Genomic DNA, 19,945 nt, shown 5'->3' on the forward strand with positions numbered 1-19,945 from the left:
ATTAGCACTGTGAGAGTAACCTCCTAGAAACAAATCCAATCAGTTAGACACCACCTCCAGCCACACAACTCAGTGCCATTGTGTCTCTATGTTCACTCTGCCAGGAAAGCTCCCTACCTTCCTTAACCCACACCTTGACCCCTTACGGTCAACCCATGGGACCCATGCGGCATCCACGCAGGGCTGAGAATAAGTGGACAGATGGGAATGTAGATCTGGAGCTCATGAGAGGCTGGGCAGGGGCTGCAGGTAAGGTTTGAAAGTCATTAACTCAGCCAGCTTGTCCTCTTCTCTGGAGTTATTGCTAAGTTAGTTGCTTCATTCTCTCAGTTTCCCACCACACTGGCTACATTACGGTTCCGTTACATCTGTACCTATCTGTTTTCTTCCAGTAGAACGTCCTGCCTGTTTAAGCACCTGTTACTTATATAATATGACCCTGACCTCTGTTCTCGTGACCTTATTCCTACCCTAGCTCTGCCACTTCCTGCCTCTTCCTCTTACCTTATCCTCAGCAACCTTTAGAACTGGGCTTCCCAGCTCATATTTGCCTTCCTCCGATTTGTCACACTTTGTGACTCCCCCTCCCTACCGTATCGTGTCTTCTGACTTACTCACCAGACCAAGCCCTGGAATCACTGCAGCTTTCATCAACCAAACACAACACAAGGAAGTTTCCATTTCTGTGACTTACTTCTGTTCTTTAGACTTTGTTGAATATTTCATGATAGCCTCTACTTGAAGTCCTACCAACACATTATTGCACTTTGCCTACAGGCAAAACAAATTCTTTATCCAGTAAGAAAAGGGTCACATCGCCTGTGACCAGAAAATTAATAGCTTGAGTGGAGTCATTTGGAGATTAAAGATGTACCAAGACATTTCCTGGAAAAAACAGAATTGTTTGATGATGATGTATCTTGTATTGTTTTAGCACCAGAGAAAGCATTTTAAAGATACAAAACTATTTTTTTATTAAATCACATATTCCCACCAAAGCAATACGCTAACATGCATTGCATTTTGTCATTTTCCGAAGTCAACTCTTATAAGGAATTCATGATTCTCTTACTCACTCATTCCTTTAATTGACTGGACACCTGGGTTTTTAAAAGGAATTCCTAAAGCAGGAAAATATACAAAATATATCTCTCCATTACAGTCCTAGGAGAGGCCCATATTCCCTTAAAATTATATGAAGAAATTGTGAAAGTAAATTTGAAAGTAAATGCCACAGAGAAAAATGTAAATAATTCCAGGCATTTAAAAGATAAGACAAAATCAGCCTTCAATAAAGTTGTATTTAACATTAGAGGAGCCTATGGTAGCATAGTGGTTATGAATCGGGCTGCGAATCGCAAGGTCAGCAGTTCTAAATACCCAGCTGTTCTGTGGGACAAAGATGAGGCGTTCTGCTCCCGTAAAGATTTACAGCCTCGGAAACCCTGTACAGGGTCGCTATGAGTCGGAACCTACTCCATGGCACATAACTATAACCAACATTAGAGGAGCCCTGTAGCACAATGGTTAAGCACTTGGCTGCTAACCCAAAGTCAGTGGTTCAAACTCAGTAGCCGCTCCACAGGAGAAAGCTGTGGCAGTCTGCTGCCTGGAAACTGTGAGAGGCAGTTCTACTCTGCCCTATAGGGTCACTGTGAGTTGAAATCAACAGGTATTGGCATTAGGTCCCTGGGTGCTGCTGTTGTTGTTGTTGTTGTTGTGTGCCATTGAGTCAGTTCCAACTTATAGCAACCCTGTATAGGGTTTCTAAGGAGTGACTGATGGGTTTGAACCACTGACCTTGCAATTAGCTGTCCAGTGCTTTTCCTGCAGCACCACCCCAGGACTCTTGGGTGATGTTGTTGTTGTTGTTGTTGTTGTTGTTAGGTGCTGTCAAGCTGGTACCGACTCATAGTGATCTTACACACAACAGAATGAAACATTGCCCAGTCCTGTGCCAATCTCACAATCATTGCTACGCTTGAGCCTATTGCTGCTGCCACTGTTATAGTCCATCCTGTTGCAGGTCTTCCTCTTTTTTGCTGACCCTCCACTTTACTAAGCATGATGTCCTTCTCCAGGGACTGGTCCCTCCTGATAATACATCCAAAGTATGAGAAACAAAATCTGGCCATCCTGGCTTCTAAGGAACATTCTGGCTATACTTCTTCCAACATAGATATGTTTGTTCCTCTGGCAGTCCATCATTGTACTTTTAATATTCTTCTCCAACACCTTAACTGAAATGCATCAATTCTACAGTCTTGCGTATTCATTGCCCAACTTTCATATGCATATGAAGCTATTTAAAATACCATGGCTTGGGCCAAGTGAAACTTAGTCCTCAAACTAACATCTTTGCTCTTGAACACTTTAAAGGGGTCTTGTGCAGCAGACTTGCCTAATGCAATACATCATTTGATTTCTTAACTGCTGTCTTCATGAGTGTTAATGGTTGATCTGAGCAAAATGAAGTCTTTGACAACTTCAATCTCTTCTCCATTTATCGTGATGTTATTTATTGGTCCAGTGCTGGGGACTTTTGTGTTCTTTATGTGGAAGTACAACCCTTACCAAAGGTTGTGGTCTTTGATCTTCATCAGTATTTTAAGTCGTCCTCGCTTTCAGCAAGCAAGGGTGGATCATCTGCATATTGCCAATCTATAATACAATTTTAGAATTCCATTTTCATGAAATAGAAAAATTTGCCAGACTTTAAGAAACTTTAAAATATTTTTTTTTCATTCCATTAGTTATTTGATCAGTTCTGAAAAGCAAGTCAGGTTTGTATTATACTTGATGTAATAGAAAATCAGTTAGGTGAATGATACTTCAAAGAATAGCATTAATGACTATAATTATGATCATTGAAGTCTTAGTTTGTAGAAAAAGTACAGACTCTGCCACATTCAAGGATTAAATATCAATTACTGATGTTTAATAAATTGAAACAAAACTTCAGCTCAAGGTCTTAGTCTAAATTGATCACTTCTAGTCTTTAGAGATATAACAATATAACAGATCAAATTCCAAACTGAGATAATACAGGTCTGTTCCTCTTAGAGTGTGATCAAAGAATCAATTGTTGTCAAGCCCAAGCCAAATCACAGCAACCCCTAGAGTATCAGAGTAGAACTGTGTTCTGTAGGGTTTTCTGGGACTAATCTTTCAGCAGAAGATTTCCAGGCCTTTCTTCTTCATCACCTGTAGATGGACTCAAGCTTCCAGTCTTTCAGGTTGCAGATGAGCACATTCATGTTTGCACCAACTTAGACTTCCAAAATGGCTTTTGTCAACCTACATTCTACAGAGGAGAAGTCCTTCCCAGCTCTCTGCCAAAAACAAAAATAAGTGGTTTTCAAGGTCAGCCTGTTGTAGAGAGATTTATGACATGGCCTCCTCGGATAAATGTATCTTTGTTATCCATGCTTTATGGCATGGCCTCCTCAGATAAATATATCTTTGTTAGCATGTTAGAAGTGAAGAGAAGTTTTATGCCGTGAGACCAGAAGAACTGGACGATGCCTGGCAACCATGACTGAAATTTTTGATAAAAAATTCTATAGAGAATCCTGATCAAAATGGGAGGAAATGCATCTATTTGACAGACCTGGTTCAGTTACTGTCTGTTTCTAAGGTGTACACTACAGATACAAGAAAAAAGTTCCTTGTGCTTTCTTCTGCCAGCTTCTGTGGCAGCCAGGATTGAATAGGGGAATACAGGGTTCACTAACAAGGGAGAGAAGTCAGAAAGCCTGTAAACAGTTAAATCAGTTACATCATAAAAGGAATCCAAGTTCTGAGTTTACATAAGCATTTAAAGATAATTTTTCCTAAAAAAAAAAGGGGGAGGGGGTGGAGAATACATAGCAGAATTTCAAATTCTCGTGGACTCCAGACTTTTCTGAAGCTGTGGAGGCTGAGTGAACCCCTGACACAGTTGCCCTAAAATAATCTTTAAACCTTAAATCCAAATTATCTTCTGAATTCTTCTAAAAACCAAATGTCAAGCTTAACTAGTAGAACAGTCTGCCTTGAGCGTGCTTTGTGCTCTTGGGATTCTCTCTATGGGATCAAAATGACAACAGCAGTCATTTGAAAGATTAGATAGGAACTGCAGAGGAGAAAGAACTCTGAGAAGGTACCAATGACTACACAACTTGAAGAATGTAAACAATGTCACGGAATTGAACATGTTGTTGTTAAATATCGTTGAACTGGTTCCGACTCATAGCAACCCTGTATAGGGTTTCTGAGGCTGTAAATCTTAGCAAGAGCAGAAATCCTCATCTTTCTCCTATGGAGTGACTGGTGGGCTCGGACCACTGACCTTGCGGCTCCCAGTGCAGTGCTATTCTACAGAGCCATCGAGCTCCAAATTGTACGTGTAGAAATGATTGAGTTGGTCTATGTTTTGCTGTGTATAGTCTTATCGATAACAAAAACTAGGAGAAGTTCTTCAGGAAAGAGACCAGTTTAATTTTGTTAATCCAGTATGGCCCAGGTTTACTTGCCCAAGAACACTTTTTCTATGGACCTTTTGTCGAGTATAGCAGTTAGTACCTCACAGGGTCAGCGTCCTGCAGAGCACGGTCGGAAATGCTTCCCCAAACCTCAATTACTTCATGTTCTTTGGCAGCCTTAACCAGACCTGTTTTGCACACCCAGATTCTCCTACAGATTATTCAATGAAATCTCTGTTGTGAATGTGAAACACTTCACAAAGTAATCTGCATGGGGCCCATTTTCTCTCTGCTAGACATAAAAAGCGAAATCAGCAGAAGCAGGGGTTGAATCTGTTGTTTGGTGTAATGTGATCCACCAAAGCTGACTATTAAGTCAGGTTTTCTGGTAGTGCTACTTTCAGACCCACCAATAGGTATTACAGAACCTGAAGGGAGAAAGCTATTTATAATCTGAAAGCAAAGTAACCTTTCAAACAATAGAGCCCCATTTAGATCACAAATGGTAGTTTATTCAATAAAGTAGACTTGTAAAAAATAACTGAATCTTACCAGTTCTGATGTGGCCTTACCTTTACTGAGTTGTGTCCAGGTTCCCTCCCCCTAGATAGAAATGCTAAATGAACATTGAAAAGGGGGACAAAAAATAAAAATATGATTGCTGTTGTAGCACTGTAGGACAATCACAGGACCGCAAGGTCAGTTTGAACTACAAGGTCAGCCAGCGGTTCAAATTCACCAGCTGCTCCACGGAAACCCTATACAGAGTCAGAACTGACACCTGCACTTAACAGCAAAAATGACAGATTTTGATGATGTAAGATGTTCTTGAAAATGTGAAATGTACATTTGAATACACATGTAATACTAATCATTTTTAAGCTACAACATGGTTACTGTGTGGAGTTCTAGTGTGGTGCTGTAGGATAAGCACTGGACTAGAGGCCTTCTACTCCTGTAAAGATTTACACCCTCGGAAACCCTGTACAGGGTCACTATGGGTCAGAACCGACTCGATGGCACTTAACAACAACAACAACAAAATAACCTCAAGGTCAGCAGTTCAAACCCATCAGCCAATCCTTGGGAGCCCTACTCAGGGTTAATGTGAATCTAAAGTAACTCTACGGCGCTTAACAACAACAATAACATATGGTTTGTCTTCAGCTACTAACAGAAAAGCTGAAGGTTGGAACTCTCCCAGTGGTACCTCAGAAGACAAGCCTGGTGATGTGTTCCCATAAAGAGTACAGCCAGGAAAGCCCTATGGAGCAGTTCTGTTCTGTAACACAGGAGGTAGTCAGGAGCTGGAATTTACTTAGTGGCAAGAGATTTGGGTGTTTTTTTGTTTGTTTTTAAAACAACGAGGAAGTAAAGAAATTAGAGAAGATGGCAAGAGAGAAAAGAAAAAGGTTAAAAAGAAAAACAGACATAAAACTCCTTCTATATTTTTATAAGATACCAATACCTCCCGCATTGGGTTCGCTTACTTTACTGTACATTTCTACAGCCTCTTGGCCACAGCAGCAGCCAGTACTCACTGAACACCACTGCATGCTTAGCTTGTGCTTACTCTGACTGTGTTCTGTCATCTACCTGCAGAACAGCCCTGCATGGTGGGTACTGTTAGCCTCTTCCTCTGACAGATGGGGAAACTGAGCCATGTCCAAAATCATAAATGCCAAGTGGCAGAGCCAGAATTCCAACCCAGGAAATCCACCTCTTACCACCTCACTTGACACTCTCTGTGCTCACCCACCCACAGCCGCCATCCAGTCCATTTCAACTCATAGCATCCCTATGTTGTTGTTGTTGTTGTTAGGTGCCATCGAGTCGGTACTAACTCATAGCAACCCTATGAACAACAGAATGAAACACTGCCTGGTCCTGGGCCAACCTCACTATCGTTGCCACACTTGAGCCCATTGATGCTGCCACTTTGCCAATCCATCTTGCTGGGGGTTTTCCTCTTTTTCTCTGACCCTCCACCTTATCAAACATAGAGCAGCCCTATAGGACACAGTGGAATCCTAGTGTGGTGCTGTGGGTTAATGTGCCACACTACAAAGCCATTTAAACTGCAAGGTTGGCTGGCGGTTCATGCTCCAGCTGCTCCTTGGAAACCCTATCAAGGGTCGCTATGGGTGAGAAACGACTCGATGGCACTTAACAACAACAACATCGGACAGAGTAGAACTGTGCCTTAGTTCCTGAGACTAGATCTTTACAGAAACAAACAGGCTCCTCTTTTTCCTGCTGAGTGCCTGGTGGGTTGAACCTACAGTCTTTTGGTTAGCAGCCCAGCATGCAACCCTCAATGTCACCAGGGATCTTGCTCCTTACGCAGAATTAGAAAAAGTAGACCTTCAAGAACCAAAGCTTTGAACCAAACGCTATGCTTTGATATTGTTGTTGAGTGTCATCAAGTGAGTTCTGTCTGCCTAACAGCGACCCTGTGTAGGGTTTCCAGCGAGTGGCTTGGTGGGTTTGAACTGCTGGCCTTGCAGTTAGCAGTCCAGTGCTCATTCTACAGCTGGTCCTGTGAGGCACTAACAGGTCCTACTCAACAAAAGGTCCTTTGAGAAAAGGACTCTTGGTCAAGTAAACCTGGGCTGTGTTGGATTAACAAAATTAAACTGCTCTCTTTCCTGAAGGACTTCTCATAGTTTGTGGTGTTATTGTTGAGAATATACACAGCAAGACATGCAACAATAAATCATTGCCACATGGCATTGCTTTGAGAGCAGATGAGATGAACTCAGAGTCAGATTTTGGTGCCCAGTGATGACATTTTGTGCCTTTCTTTCATCACATCATCCACGAAATGACAGTGCCCTTTTTTACCACTGAAAACAGGGTCATTAGTGTCTTTAAACGGAGTCCTGGTAGCACAGTGGTTAAGTGTTCAGCTGCTAACCAAAAAATCAGCAGTTCAAAGTCACCAGCTGCTCCCCAGAACGATGTGGCAGTCTGCTTCTGTAAAGATGTACAGACTTCAACTAGAAGAAGAAAGAAGAAGAAAAAAAGAATAATCTGATACAATTTGATGAACTTGACCTACACCTATGGATGCAGTAGCTCAAAAGAGGGAACAAATCTTTACAGCGAGGATCATTCCCACCTCCTCCACACACAGAGTAGACAGGGATGGGCAACTTGGACATTGGCTACCCAAAATGGGTTGGGGCTACAAAGGCAAGAAGTGACTGGCTTACAATCTTTCAAGAGGGAGCCTAGATCCAGAGGGTGTGGAGAAAGGTAGAATCTCTACTGAGTAGTTTTCAATCTGTCTAGGCGGGGCTGATGAAAGGAGATGGGGATAGATCTCTTGTGATACAATAGTGAATAATTGTTATCAGGACTGATTGTGAGGGTTGGAAATGTAAAGGTAGACGTTTTGTAGCAAGTGGGGGAGTGATTAACTTTGCAGTCTAGGAGCGGAGGGCCCTGGGACCATCAAGGGAAAAGAGTGGAGAGCAGGACCCTACCCAGAGAAGCAGTGACACCAGAGATGGAGGCAGAGACGATGATGTGGAGAGATGGAGCAGCTGGGGACTTTAGACCCAGAGAGGGAGAGAGGCTGTGTGCTGACAACCAGGGTGCAGGCTTGTAGTGTATACTCTTTGGTTGGTTGATGATGCATGGAGGGGATTGTAACCATGGCAATGGAATGATATACGATAGGATGAGTGTAAAACTAATGTTCTCCCATGTAAAAACTATCACATAATTCACAATAAAACATAAAAAAAAAAAAGATGTACAGACTTGGAAGCTCCGTGGGGCGGTTCTGCTGTGTTCTAAAGGCCTGCTATGAGTGGGAATCAGCTCAAAGGCAACTGCTTTGGTTTTAGTGCCTTTAATCTAATTAGACTGAGAACCAATCCAGAAAACGCTGAATGAACTCAGAAAACTCATTTTTGAGATCTGTTCTTATAGAAATACTTCAGGTACCAAAACTTCAGTTCGTTTTCTATTACTCCCATAACAAATAGCTACAAACTTAGTGACTTAAAGCAACACAAATTTTTACAATACCGTTTCATTATGCTAAATTGAAGGTGTTGGCAGGGCTGAGTTTCTTACTAAAGGTTAGTGAAGATTCCATCTTCTTGCCTGTTTCAGCGTGTTAGCTTAAGTCTTTCTTTTGTTGCCTCTCTCTCTAATCACAGTTCTAAAGGTTTTCTGCTTCTAAGAACTCATAATTACATTGGGCCCACCCAGATAACCCAGGATAATCTCCCTATTGTAGTGCTGTGGGTTAATGCACTGGACTGCAAAGTCAGTTTGAGCCACAAGGTTGGTGGTTCAAGCTCACCAGCTGCTCCTGAGAAACCCTATACAGGGTCGCTATGGGTCAGAACTGACTCAATAGCTTTTAACAACAACAATAACAACCTTAGTCACAGAGTCCTGGTGTGGCACTGTGGTTTAATGAGCTAGATGGCAAAGTCGGTTTGAACCACAAGGTCAGTGGTTCAAGCTCACCAGCTGCTCCTAGGGAACAGGATCACTATGGGTCAGAACCAATTTGATGGCACATAACAACAACAACCTTAATCACATTTGCAAAAATGTCCCTTTTGCCATTCAAAGGTCTGCTGGCGCTGTGGGATCAGCATGGACTATTAACCACAGCAATTCAAACCCACCAGCTCCTCCTCAGGAGAAAGATGAAGCTGTCTGCTCCTGTAAACATTTACAATCTTGGAAACCCTATATACGGTCATTATGAGTCATATCACCTCAGTGGCAGTAGGGATTTCTTACCAAGCAAGGTGACTCATTCATAGATTCCTAGGATTAGAGCATCTGTATTACTATGGGTGTGTACTGCCCATAGTTGATTTCTGTAGGACAGAGTAAAGGGAGCTCTGGTGTCTCTGTGGATTAAGCATCAGTCGGCTAACCACAAGGTTGGTGGTTCAAACCCACCAGCTGCTCTGAGGGAAAAGGATGCATCTTTCTGCACCCATAAAGTTGTAGTCTCAGAAACCTTATCTATGTAGGGTCATTATGAGTCAGAATCGATTCAGAGGCAGTGAGCCTTTCGGTCTTTAGTCTTTATGACAGTAGATTATCATATCAGATTTTGTCTTCCATAGAGCAGCTGGTGAGTTTGTTAGCAATCAAGCTACCAGAGCTGCATCATTGTGTCCTCCTCTGTAAGTGGGGGTAATGGGAGAGCAATGACAGTTTGCAGTCCTGGTGTGGTGCTGGAGGGTAAGCACTGGACCACAAGGCCAGCAGGCAGCTCAGACTCACCAGCCGCTCCTCAGAAACCCTACACATGGTCACTATGGGTTGCTAACAGCAACAACAATGGTGGTTTGTTGATAGAATCTTCCATTAGGGAGGCGTAAACTCTACTCCCAGCCAATGCTCCCCCCTGCACGGTCACCACCGGTCTGTCAGCGAAGGCATTCCTGTTGCTATGACACTAAGCAGGTCTCTGCAGAGCTTCTAGACTAACATGAACTAGGAAGAAGGGCCTAGCAATCTACTTGTGAAAGTCAGCCAGTAAAAACCCAAGAGATCACAATGGTCTCCGCCAGAATGACAATAGGCAGGCACTGTGTCTGGGATCACTGTGAGATGGAATCGGCTGAACAGTAGCTAACAACAAAATGGGGTGCTGGTAATGCCCACCTCCTGAGGGAATTGTGTGGGTTCAGTGAGCTAGTATAAGTGAAGCCCTGAGCATAGTGCAGACGTGAGGTGAGCTCACAGTTGTTAAGTATTATCTATTCAGTTCTGACTCATAATGACCCTGCTTAGGGTTTCCTAGGAGAGGGATGGCTGGTGAGTGGTTGATCTGTAGGATGAGCCTTGTAATCCATGCTTATCCTAAAGCACCACCGCAGGACTCTAAGCTCCCAGTTGTTGTTGTTGAGTCAGTTCCAGCCCATAGCGACCCTGTATAGGATTCCCGAGGTGTGGCTGGTGAGCGTGAACCGCCGACCTTGTGGTTCAAACTGGCTTTGAAGTCCAGTGCATTATTTCTGACCTCTGGGAGAGCAATCAGCAATGCACTCTTCCTGGCTGCAGAAACCTGAAGAAAGCACAACTTCTTCAATATTGATATCTCCAGACAGAAGAGAAAAAAAATGCTCCTAGAAAAAATTAACATTAATTCACGCTCCTTGAATATTTTATTCCTGGGAGCTGCGTGACCTCTTGTCATAAGGCAGAACCCAGGGTAACCAATCATTCCTCAAGTAACAGAAGCTCACATTTTAGTTATCTAAAACCACAGAGATAGATTCTAAGAAAAAAAAACATTGTAAGTGGGTTTTAGAACTGATAATGACTACTCTCCTCTACCCCAAAAAGCAATAATCGGTATGTTAATAGGTTTCACTGGCGTGCTCTGTACATTGGTGCTGGACGAGGAATACTGTATTCCTTGTCTCCACCAAGGAATACATACAGTGGCCCACATACACCTGTGAGCTGCTTGTAACTGTGTTACAGAGAAATGGAAGCCTGTGCCTGAGAGGAGAACAAGTCGAGAGGGTTCTCTCTGTTGTTTATGATTGATGAGTAGTACAGAGACTGGGAGTCCTGGTGTGGCGCTGTGGGTTAATGTGCTGGACTGCAACGTTGTTTGAACCACAAGGTCAGTGGTTCAAGCTCACCAGCCGCTCCTCGGAAACCCTATACAGGGTCGCTATGGGTCGGAACCTACTCGACAGCACTTAACAACAACAACAACAACACAGAGGTTGGAACACCCCAAGTTTTCATGCAGCTTTAGGGATGGCAAACAGACAGGAGTTTAATCACTTTTGGAGCACAACGTGATTGAATTAAAGACTTGGCAAATCAGCCCTTATATAAGGGAAAGTTAAAGTAAGTGGTTTAATTTACACAGGAGGAGAAAAGACTAAGCAATGATTTAATCCTCTGTATCAGATGAAAAAGTTTTTAAATGAGGAAGATCTGCCCCTCCTGCAGAGGATCAAAAGGAAAACTAACAAACAAAACCAGTCAGCCAATACAGACTTAAGTTGACTTAGGGAGGGCTCTCTACAGAAAAAGGAGCTCTGGTAGTGTAGTGGTTACAAATCGGGCTGCAAACCACAAGGTCAGCAGTTTGAAACTACCAGCCGTTCCATGGGAGAAAGATGAGGCTTTCTGCTCCCGTAAGATTTACAGCCTTGGAAACCCTGTACAGGGTCGCTATGAGTCAGAACTGACTCCACGGCACATAACAACAACAACAACTATACAGAAAATTCAATCCTGGAAGCAGCTAAGTCCCTAACTGTAGCCATTTTTCATTAAAAATTAGTGTTATATAGTACTTTTATTTGCCTAGCATCAGGAAAGCCAACCTCTTTGATATGACTTCAGTTCAGGGATGTTCTTTTCTTCTGAAAAAGTGATAACTCGCTTTCAAGTTCTATTAAGGGGCAGGTGATATTTCAGCTGAGGGCTGAGTGGCTCAAAGGAGCCATTTTGCAAAGGTCACGGAGAGAGCATTCAGGCCGAGCAGCCGGCCAGTGCACAGACCCAAAGACAAGAGCAGTGAAAGGACTGCAAGGCTTTGGCAAGAGATCCAGGCTCTTGCACACCAGTGTGCATTACAGCATCATACACAGCCCAAGTGCCCATCCACAGAGGAATGGATAAATGAAACATGCAATATCCATGCAATGGAGTGTTGTTCAGCCACAAAGGGAAATGAAGTTCTGATATTTGCGACAATCTGGTTGAACCTAGAAACCCCTATTCTGAGTGAAAGAAGCCATACACAAAAGGTCAAATATTGCATGGTACTTCTTATATGAAATTTCTAGAGCTGGTGAATATATCGATTTAGAGAGCAGATTAGTGATTACCAGGAATTGGGAGGTGAGGAGGGAATGGGCCTCTATGGCTCAGGGGGGTACTAAGTTTCAGTTTGGGACCATGACAAAGATTTGGAGATGAATACTAATGATGGCTATACAGTATGATGAATGTAATTGTCAATGAATTGTATACCTCAAAATTACATCTTTAATTTTCCCATACTTAAAAACAAATAAAGGGCATTGTGATTGATACAGCATGGACCACCAGGCTACCGTCCAAGATGAGGTCTGAGAAGTCAGCAGGGCCTTTGTAATCCAAGAGGGAGTGGGGGCATTTGGATTTTACTCTAAATGTGATGGGAAGTTAGAGGAGGTTTTAAGCAAAGGAAAGACTCTACCTACTTTATATTTCTAATACACCTATCATCAGGGATGAATCTTCTAAACAGAATGCAGTGTGAAAAAGCAATCAGTAAAAGCAAGTTTGATTGTACTGGTATAAGTCCAAACAGATGCAAAAAAAAAAAAAAAAAAGGTATTGTTTGGAGATGCATAAAAATGTAATAAAGAAAATGAATGACAAACACAAAATTCAGGGTCCTGTTTTCTATGGAGGCAGTAAGAGGAGGGGAGTGCATGCTAGAGACTTCAAAGGCGTTGTTGTTTTGTTGCTAGGTGCTGTGGAGTCAGTTCCCATTGATAGCGACCCTATGCACAACAGAACAAAACACTGCCATCCTGACTGAGCCATCCTCCCAATCGTTACCGTGCTTGAGACCATTCTGCTGCGACCATGCCAATCTGTCTAGGTTCTATCTGTTTATCTCGGGAGAGGGCACATGTATATCATTTATGTTGCTGATAGGTACATCGAATCAGTTCCGACTCATAGTCGACCAAGTGTAGAGTTCCATCCAAGGAGTGGCTTGTGTGTACCACCGATCTTGTGGTTCAAACTGACCTTGCGGTCCTGTGCTTATCCTATAGTTCCACAGCAAGACTCCAATATCATTTACCATATATGAGAGGGCTTCAAATGTTCATGAGAAAATCACATTATCTTTTCATTCCATTTTTCCACAAGGTTTTTGACGCTTACTAAAATGAGGTAGCCCTGTATACAGACCCAGAAGCAGTCATTTCAACAGAACCAAGATACAGTGCATGGTTTAAAGTTAGAAAAGATGTGCATCCAGGTCGTATCCTTTCTCAATATGTATACTGAGCAAATAATCTGAGAAGATGGACTATATGAAGAAGAATTCAGCATCAAAATTTAGCATCATTAACAACCTACGATATCCAGATGATACAACCTTCCTTGCTGAAAGTTAAGAGGACTTGAGGCATTTGTTGATGAAAATCATCGAATACAGTCTTCAGTATGGATTACAACTCATTGTAAAGAAAACAAAAATCCTCACAACTGGATCAGTAAATAACACTACGATAAATAGAGAAAACATTGACATTGTCAGGGATTTCATTTTACCTGGCTCCACACCAATACTTATGTTATAGAAACAGCAGTCAAGAAATCAAATGATGCATTACATTGGGCAAATCTGCTGCAAAAGACCTCTTTAAGTGTTAAAGAGCAAAAATATCACTTTGAGGATTAAGATGCACCTCACCTTGGTATTTTCATTCGTTTTATGTGCAAGGAGCTCTGGTAGCGTAATGGTTATGAATTGGGCTGCTAACCTCAAGGTCGGCAGTTCGAAACTACCAGCGGTTCTGCAGGAGAAAGATGAGGCGTTCTGCTCCCTTAAAGATTTACAGCCTCGGAAACCCTGTGCAGGGTCACTATGAGTCGGAACCGACTCCACGTACTTAACAACAACAACAACATATGCACGTGAAAGCTAGATAATGAATGAAGAAGATCAGACAAGTATTGATGTATTTGAATTATGGTGTTGGCAAAGAATAGTGAAAGTTCCATGGACTTCCAGAAGAACAAACAAAAGTATAGCTAGAATGCTCCTTGGAAACAGGGGTGGTGAGACTTAGTCTCAAGACCTTCGGACATATTGTCAGTCCTTGGAAAAGGACACCACACTTGGTAAAGTGGAGGGTCCTTGAAAAAGAGGAAGACCCTTAATAAGATGGATTGACACTGTGGCTATAGCACTGGGCTCACACGTGACAAGGAATGTGAGGGTGGTGCAGGACTACGCAGTGTTTCCTTCTGTCATGCATGAGAAGCACTCATATTAGCAGTGGAATGTGTTAAACATTTGCATCTCTTGGTTTCAGCAGTTAACTGAAAGGTTGGTGGTTCAAGTCCACCCAGAGGTGCCTTGGAAGAAAGACCTGGTGATGTACTCCCCAAAAATCAGTCACTGACAACCCTATTAACACAGTTCTACTCTAACACCTCTGACTCACACAGGGCTACCATGAGACAGAGTTAATTCAGTGGCAATTGGCATATTTATCATTCTTCTTTTTCCTCGTCTTTGACAGTAAGTCACCCTAAACTATCATATGAAAACTGTGGCAATAACAAAAAGTGTGGCATTTTAAAATTTATATAAAATAATTTATACTTCACTCAACAACACTTAACAACTCTTTTTCTATCATTTTTATTTCTAGATTTTAGAAATACTAATTTTCTGCATCCTCCTGTATTTCCATAAAAGAAAAGGAATGAAGCACATTGTGATTCTTCTAACCCTGGTGGCACTTCTAGGTAAGAATATATTTTGCTTTCTTATTCTTTAATCTAACCATACTGTCATAAAAGACATTTGAGGAAAATCCTTGCGCATTAAAAAAAATTTGTGGTAAAATGAAATTAAAAGATAATGGAAATTTTGATGCATGGAGGGGATTGTAATTATTGCAGTGATGCCAAATATGACAGGCTGAGTGCAAACCTGATGTTCTCCCATGTACACTATCACTCAGTGCACAATAAAAGCTTTAAAATAAGATACTGCAATTTTTCCATGAGCTTTTCAAAGCCCCTTCGTATTTCCTTTTCATTGTTTCCATGTTTTAACTTTCATTTGTAACAAAGAAATGAAGTCTTATATTATATAAATTTAACTTTACATGTCTGTTTCTATCACTGATATGTATTGTATTATTTTTAAATATATTTAAGGATGTTTGGCTTTTAGTAATCTTGATTTACATTTTGCCAGTTTGAGGGGGGTTTTGCTAAATAATTTGATATCAAAGGAGGAACAAACGAATGAACCCAGTTATAACTTTGTATTAGGAATACAATGCCATACTAGGCCTCCTGATATGGCCACTGTACATTTATTCATGTAGTCTCTCTCTTGCCCACATGCACATCCACACACGCATATATGTATACCAATGCAAAGAAATCTCAGTACTCATTTGGGAAATTTCCCCTTTTAAATGTTTATCTTTAGTCCTTCCTATTCCTTTTTGGACTCCGGGTGTGGCACTGTAGGATCAGCACTGGACTGCGAATCACAAGGTTGGCAATTCAGAGCCACCAGCTGCTCCTTGGAAACCCTATACAGGGTCCCTATGAGTCAACTCAACAGCACTTAACAACAACTTTCCTTTCTTTGCCAATAAAATGATCCATAGGTTGTATGTTGTTTCCTCATAATTTGTAGATTATGCTAGTCTCATTGGGGCAGGTACTCTGGTTTTCCTTTTTCCATCCTATCAACTAGTTCTCTCTTTAGCACCAGACAGTTTTTGTTTGAGAAATTCATACTGTATATGCTCAGGGGGAGATGGTGGCTCTGTGGAATAAGCACTGGACTGTGAACCACAAGGTCAGCAGTTCAAGTCCACCAGTCAGTCTGGGGAAGAAAGATGAGACTTTCTGTTCCCATAAAGATTTACAGCCTTGGAAAATCTATACAGGGTTACTCTGAGTCAGAACTGATTCAACTGCACTGAACAACAGCAATGCTCAGGTATGCTGAGGATCAAGAGAATCAGAAAGCAACTTTTTGTTTCTTCTAAATAATCTGAATAGGAGAACAAAAAAGAGCAATTAAAGAGAGAAAATGTACATTGTATGGGAAAAGATGGGGGGGGAATTCTCGATAAAGATCATATATGATACATACCAGTTTTGATCTTAAAATTAATAAATGTAAACGGAGTAAGATTACCCAGTAAAAAATGAAAGCTTCTCAGCCAGCAGCTAGTTAAGAGTTACTGAAATAATAATGTCTACAGTGGCTCCATATGGTAAGCACTAGTTGCAAAAGACAAAGTCTGAGGTTTGAGCCCACTAGACACTCCACAGGAGCAAAATGAGGCTTTCTGCTCCCTCCAAATGATTTAAAGCTTCACAGGGTTGCTGTGAGTCGATTGACAGACTCAGTGGCACTTAACAACAGTGTCACCTCCCCAGGCCTGCCTTACACCAACTAAGTATTAATGCAGGAAAAAGCCCTGGTGACGCAGTGGTAAAGGCTCCACTGCTAACTGAAAGGTCTGCAGTTTGAAGCCATAAGCAGCGCTGCAGGAGAAAGATGTGACTGGTTATTTCCATAAAGATTAACCCATTGTCATTGACTCAGTTCTGACTCACAGTGATCCCAAGGTTGTAAATCTTTACCAGGGCTGTTCATAATACTAACAACCTTGAAAACCCTCTGGGGCAGTTCTAGTCTGTCCTTATTGTTAGGTGTTGTTCAGTAATTACCGATTCATAGTGACCTTCTGCACAACAGAAGGAAACACTGCCCAGTCCTACGCCAATTTCATAATCGTTGTTATACTTGAGCCCATTGCTGCTGCCATTGTGCTAACCCAGCTCATTGGGGTGGGGTGGGGGGGTCTTCCTCTTTTTTGCTGACCCTACACTTTACCAAGTATGATGTCCTTCTCCAGGGACTGGTCCCTCCTGATAATATGCCTGAAGTATGAGAGATGAAGTCTGGTCATCCTGAATTCTAAGGAGCATTCTAGCTTCCCTTCTTCCAACACAGATTAGTTTGTTCTTCTGGCAGTCCATGGCACTTTCACTATTCTCCTCCAACACCATAACTCAGATGCATCAATTCTTCTGTGGTCTTCCTTATTCACTGTACAGCTTTTGCATGCATATGATGTTATGGAAAATACCATTGTTTGGGTCAGGCGCACCTTAGTCCTCAAACTGACATCTTTGGTCTTCAACAGTTTAAAGAGGTATTGTGCAGCAGATTTGCCTAATGCAATATGTCATTTGATTTCCTGACTATAACAATATTCTGATGCTCTGTATCATGTTTCACTATTCAATATTCTGTTGCTGACAGTGCCTCATTGCTATTCATAAGGTTTTCAGTGACTAAATATTCAAAAATGATCTCTCCTTATTCCTAGCCTGTCAGGGTCTCTGTGAGTTAGAACTGACTCAATGGCACTAAACAGCAACAATAGGGTTGCTATGAGTGGGAATGGATTCAAGGAAATAGGTTTTATTAATGCAGGGAGTCCACATGAACCTTTTCCAGTAACAGAAAGAAAAGGAGGACCAGCGTCTTTCTGATTGGCTGGTTGTGAAATATTTTGTTTATAAACATAAAATTTATCTAAAACATAGTAACTTAGGTTGAAAGTAAAAAGAAAGCAGGAGCGTATGATAATTATTTTCTGCATTAGAATCAAGACAGAAAACATTAAATGAGACAAAAAGTGGTAATTTATTGTGATAAAAGGGTGCCATCCACAAGAACCTTATATTCTGTTTCATATTTAATCACACCTAACGTATATTTTTTGGCACTGTGGGTTAATGCACCAGACTGCAAAACGGTATGAACCGCAAGATTGGCAGCTCAAGCTCACCAGCTGCTCCTCGGAAACCCTATATGGGGTTGCTGTGGGTTGGAATTGACTCGATGGCACTTAACAACAACAACAATATATATAACAGAGTCCTGGTGTGGTGCTGTGGGCTAATGCGTCAGACTGCAACACCGTTTGAACTGCAAGGTCAGCAGTTCAAGCTCACCAGCTGCTCCTTGGAAACCCTATACAGGGTCACTATGGGTCAGAATCAAAGGCACTTCACAACAACAATATATATAACAAAATCTGCTGAAAAATGCAAAGTTAAGCTAACAGAAATAAAGGGGCAGTAGGATACTGGAAGATAAATAAATGGAAAAATATGTAAAGATGGGAGATTTGAATACTTCTGTGATCTGATAGATACAGAACACAGTGAATACGCCTTCTTTCAAGGGGTAGCATTTACAAAAATGAGCGTATAATTGGCCACAAAGAAATTATTGATAAATCCAGTAAACTGAAATAGTATAGACCATATTCTCAGATCATAGTGAAATAAAACTAGAAAACACAATAATAAAAGTAGAAACCGATAAAATCCCACAACCTGGAAATTTTAGCACTATCTCTTTAAATGCGCTGTAACTGAGGTTTCATTGTAGCATATATTTATTTAAATTATTATGAAAATACTTAATATTAAAACTGTCATTTATGGCTAAAACTGTAGTCAAAAGAAAAGCTGTTGATTTAAATATAAGTCAATTAAACACTCAACTGAAGAAATTAGAGGGGAAAACAAAAGTATTGAAGTCAAGCTAAGGAAATCAGAAAGAAGTTATTGATAAAGATAAAGGCAAAAATTTATGAAATTTTAAACAGAAAAAACAATAAATCTCAGAGTCAATTCTTAAAAGAGAATGAATAAAAGATGCTGCATAAGAAGGGGGCGGGGGAAATAAATAAGAAGGAAAAAGCACGAATTCCCAAAATTAGAGATCAGACATACATTAAAAGTTAAATAAATCAGTGATTTTTTTTAAAGGAAAATAAAGCAATAGAAGAAATTATTAAAAGCTACATCCGTAAAAACTAGACAATTTCAAAGGTAATGTCTTCAAATCTCTAAGGAACAGAGTATTCTGATATTGTTTAAACCATTTGAAGACATAAGAAAGAGAAAGATTTCCCTTCTTTATTTTAACACACAGTATAATGCTGATGCCATAGCCAAAAAAAGAGTACAAATAAAGAACACTGTGAACTAATTTCACCACTGAATACTGAAATCAAAATGTTAACTAAAATATTAACAAATAGAATCTAGAGTGAATAATAAATACATCATAGCCTAGGGGTCTTAATGTAACCAGTTCTTTTTCTTTGCAACGTTTATAATCATTTGTGATTGCATTCTGTATTCTACTTAAGTATGTACATATTGCTATAAGCTTCTCTTCCTTGCCAGATTAGTTCTATGAGGACACAGATCATATCGGTTCTATTTACGTTATATGAACTTTGTTAGAACTGAGAATAGTGAGCGCACAGTAAACATTTGAATTGATTAGCTAGCTAATTAGTTAATTATGTGAATAAAAGCATGGTTCTTTAAGAAATCTATTAGTAAAATTCATCATTTTAATGACTCAAAGGAGAAATAATGTAATTATCTTAATGGATGCTAAAAAGGCAGTTTAAAATTTAACATCATTCTTATTCAAAGGTTGGAAATAAAATTAGAATACAGGGTTACTTTTGTGTTAAAATACATACTTTTCTTAAGTGAGAAGCTGAAGAATATTCAGTGGTGAAATATCAGAAACAGTCTTTAAGAAACAAACCAAAAAAAAGATGATCTCTCTTCACTTTATACTTTTCTGAGCTATTTGAGCATCTTACAATGATTACTAATGACTTTTACAGGAAACAAACTGATTGTGACAATTA

The 19,945-nt window shown here is 40.8% G+C and overlaps 1 protein-coding gene across 1 annotated transcript in view; it reads left to right on the forward strand.

The window, feature by feature from the left end:
* NIPAL2 (NIPA-like domain containing 2) overlaps positions 1–19,945 on the forward strand; it is a 129,806-nt gene that overhangs the window by 91,732 nt on the left and 18,129 nt on the right. The window contains exon 6 of the mRNA XM_006859189.1: positions 14,864–14,960. Coding sequence (XP_006859251.1) covers positions 14,864–14,960 — 97 coding nt within the window. The remainder of the gene's footprint in view (positions 1–14,863; positions 14,961–19,945) is intronic.

Source organism: Chrysochloris asiatica, unplaced genomic scaffold (genome assembly GCF_000296735.1).
Source record: "Chrysochloris asiatica unplaced genomic scaffold, ChrAsi1.0 scaffold00031, whole genome shotgun sequence".
Lineage (NCBI taxonomy): Eukaryota > Metazoa > Chordata > Mammalia > Afrosoricida > Chrysochloridae > Chrysochloris > Chrysochloris asiatica.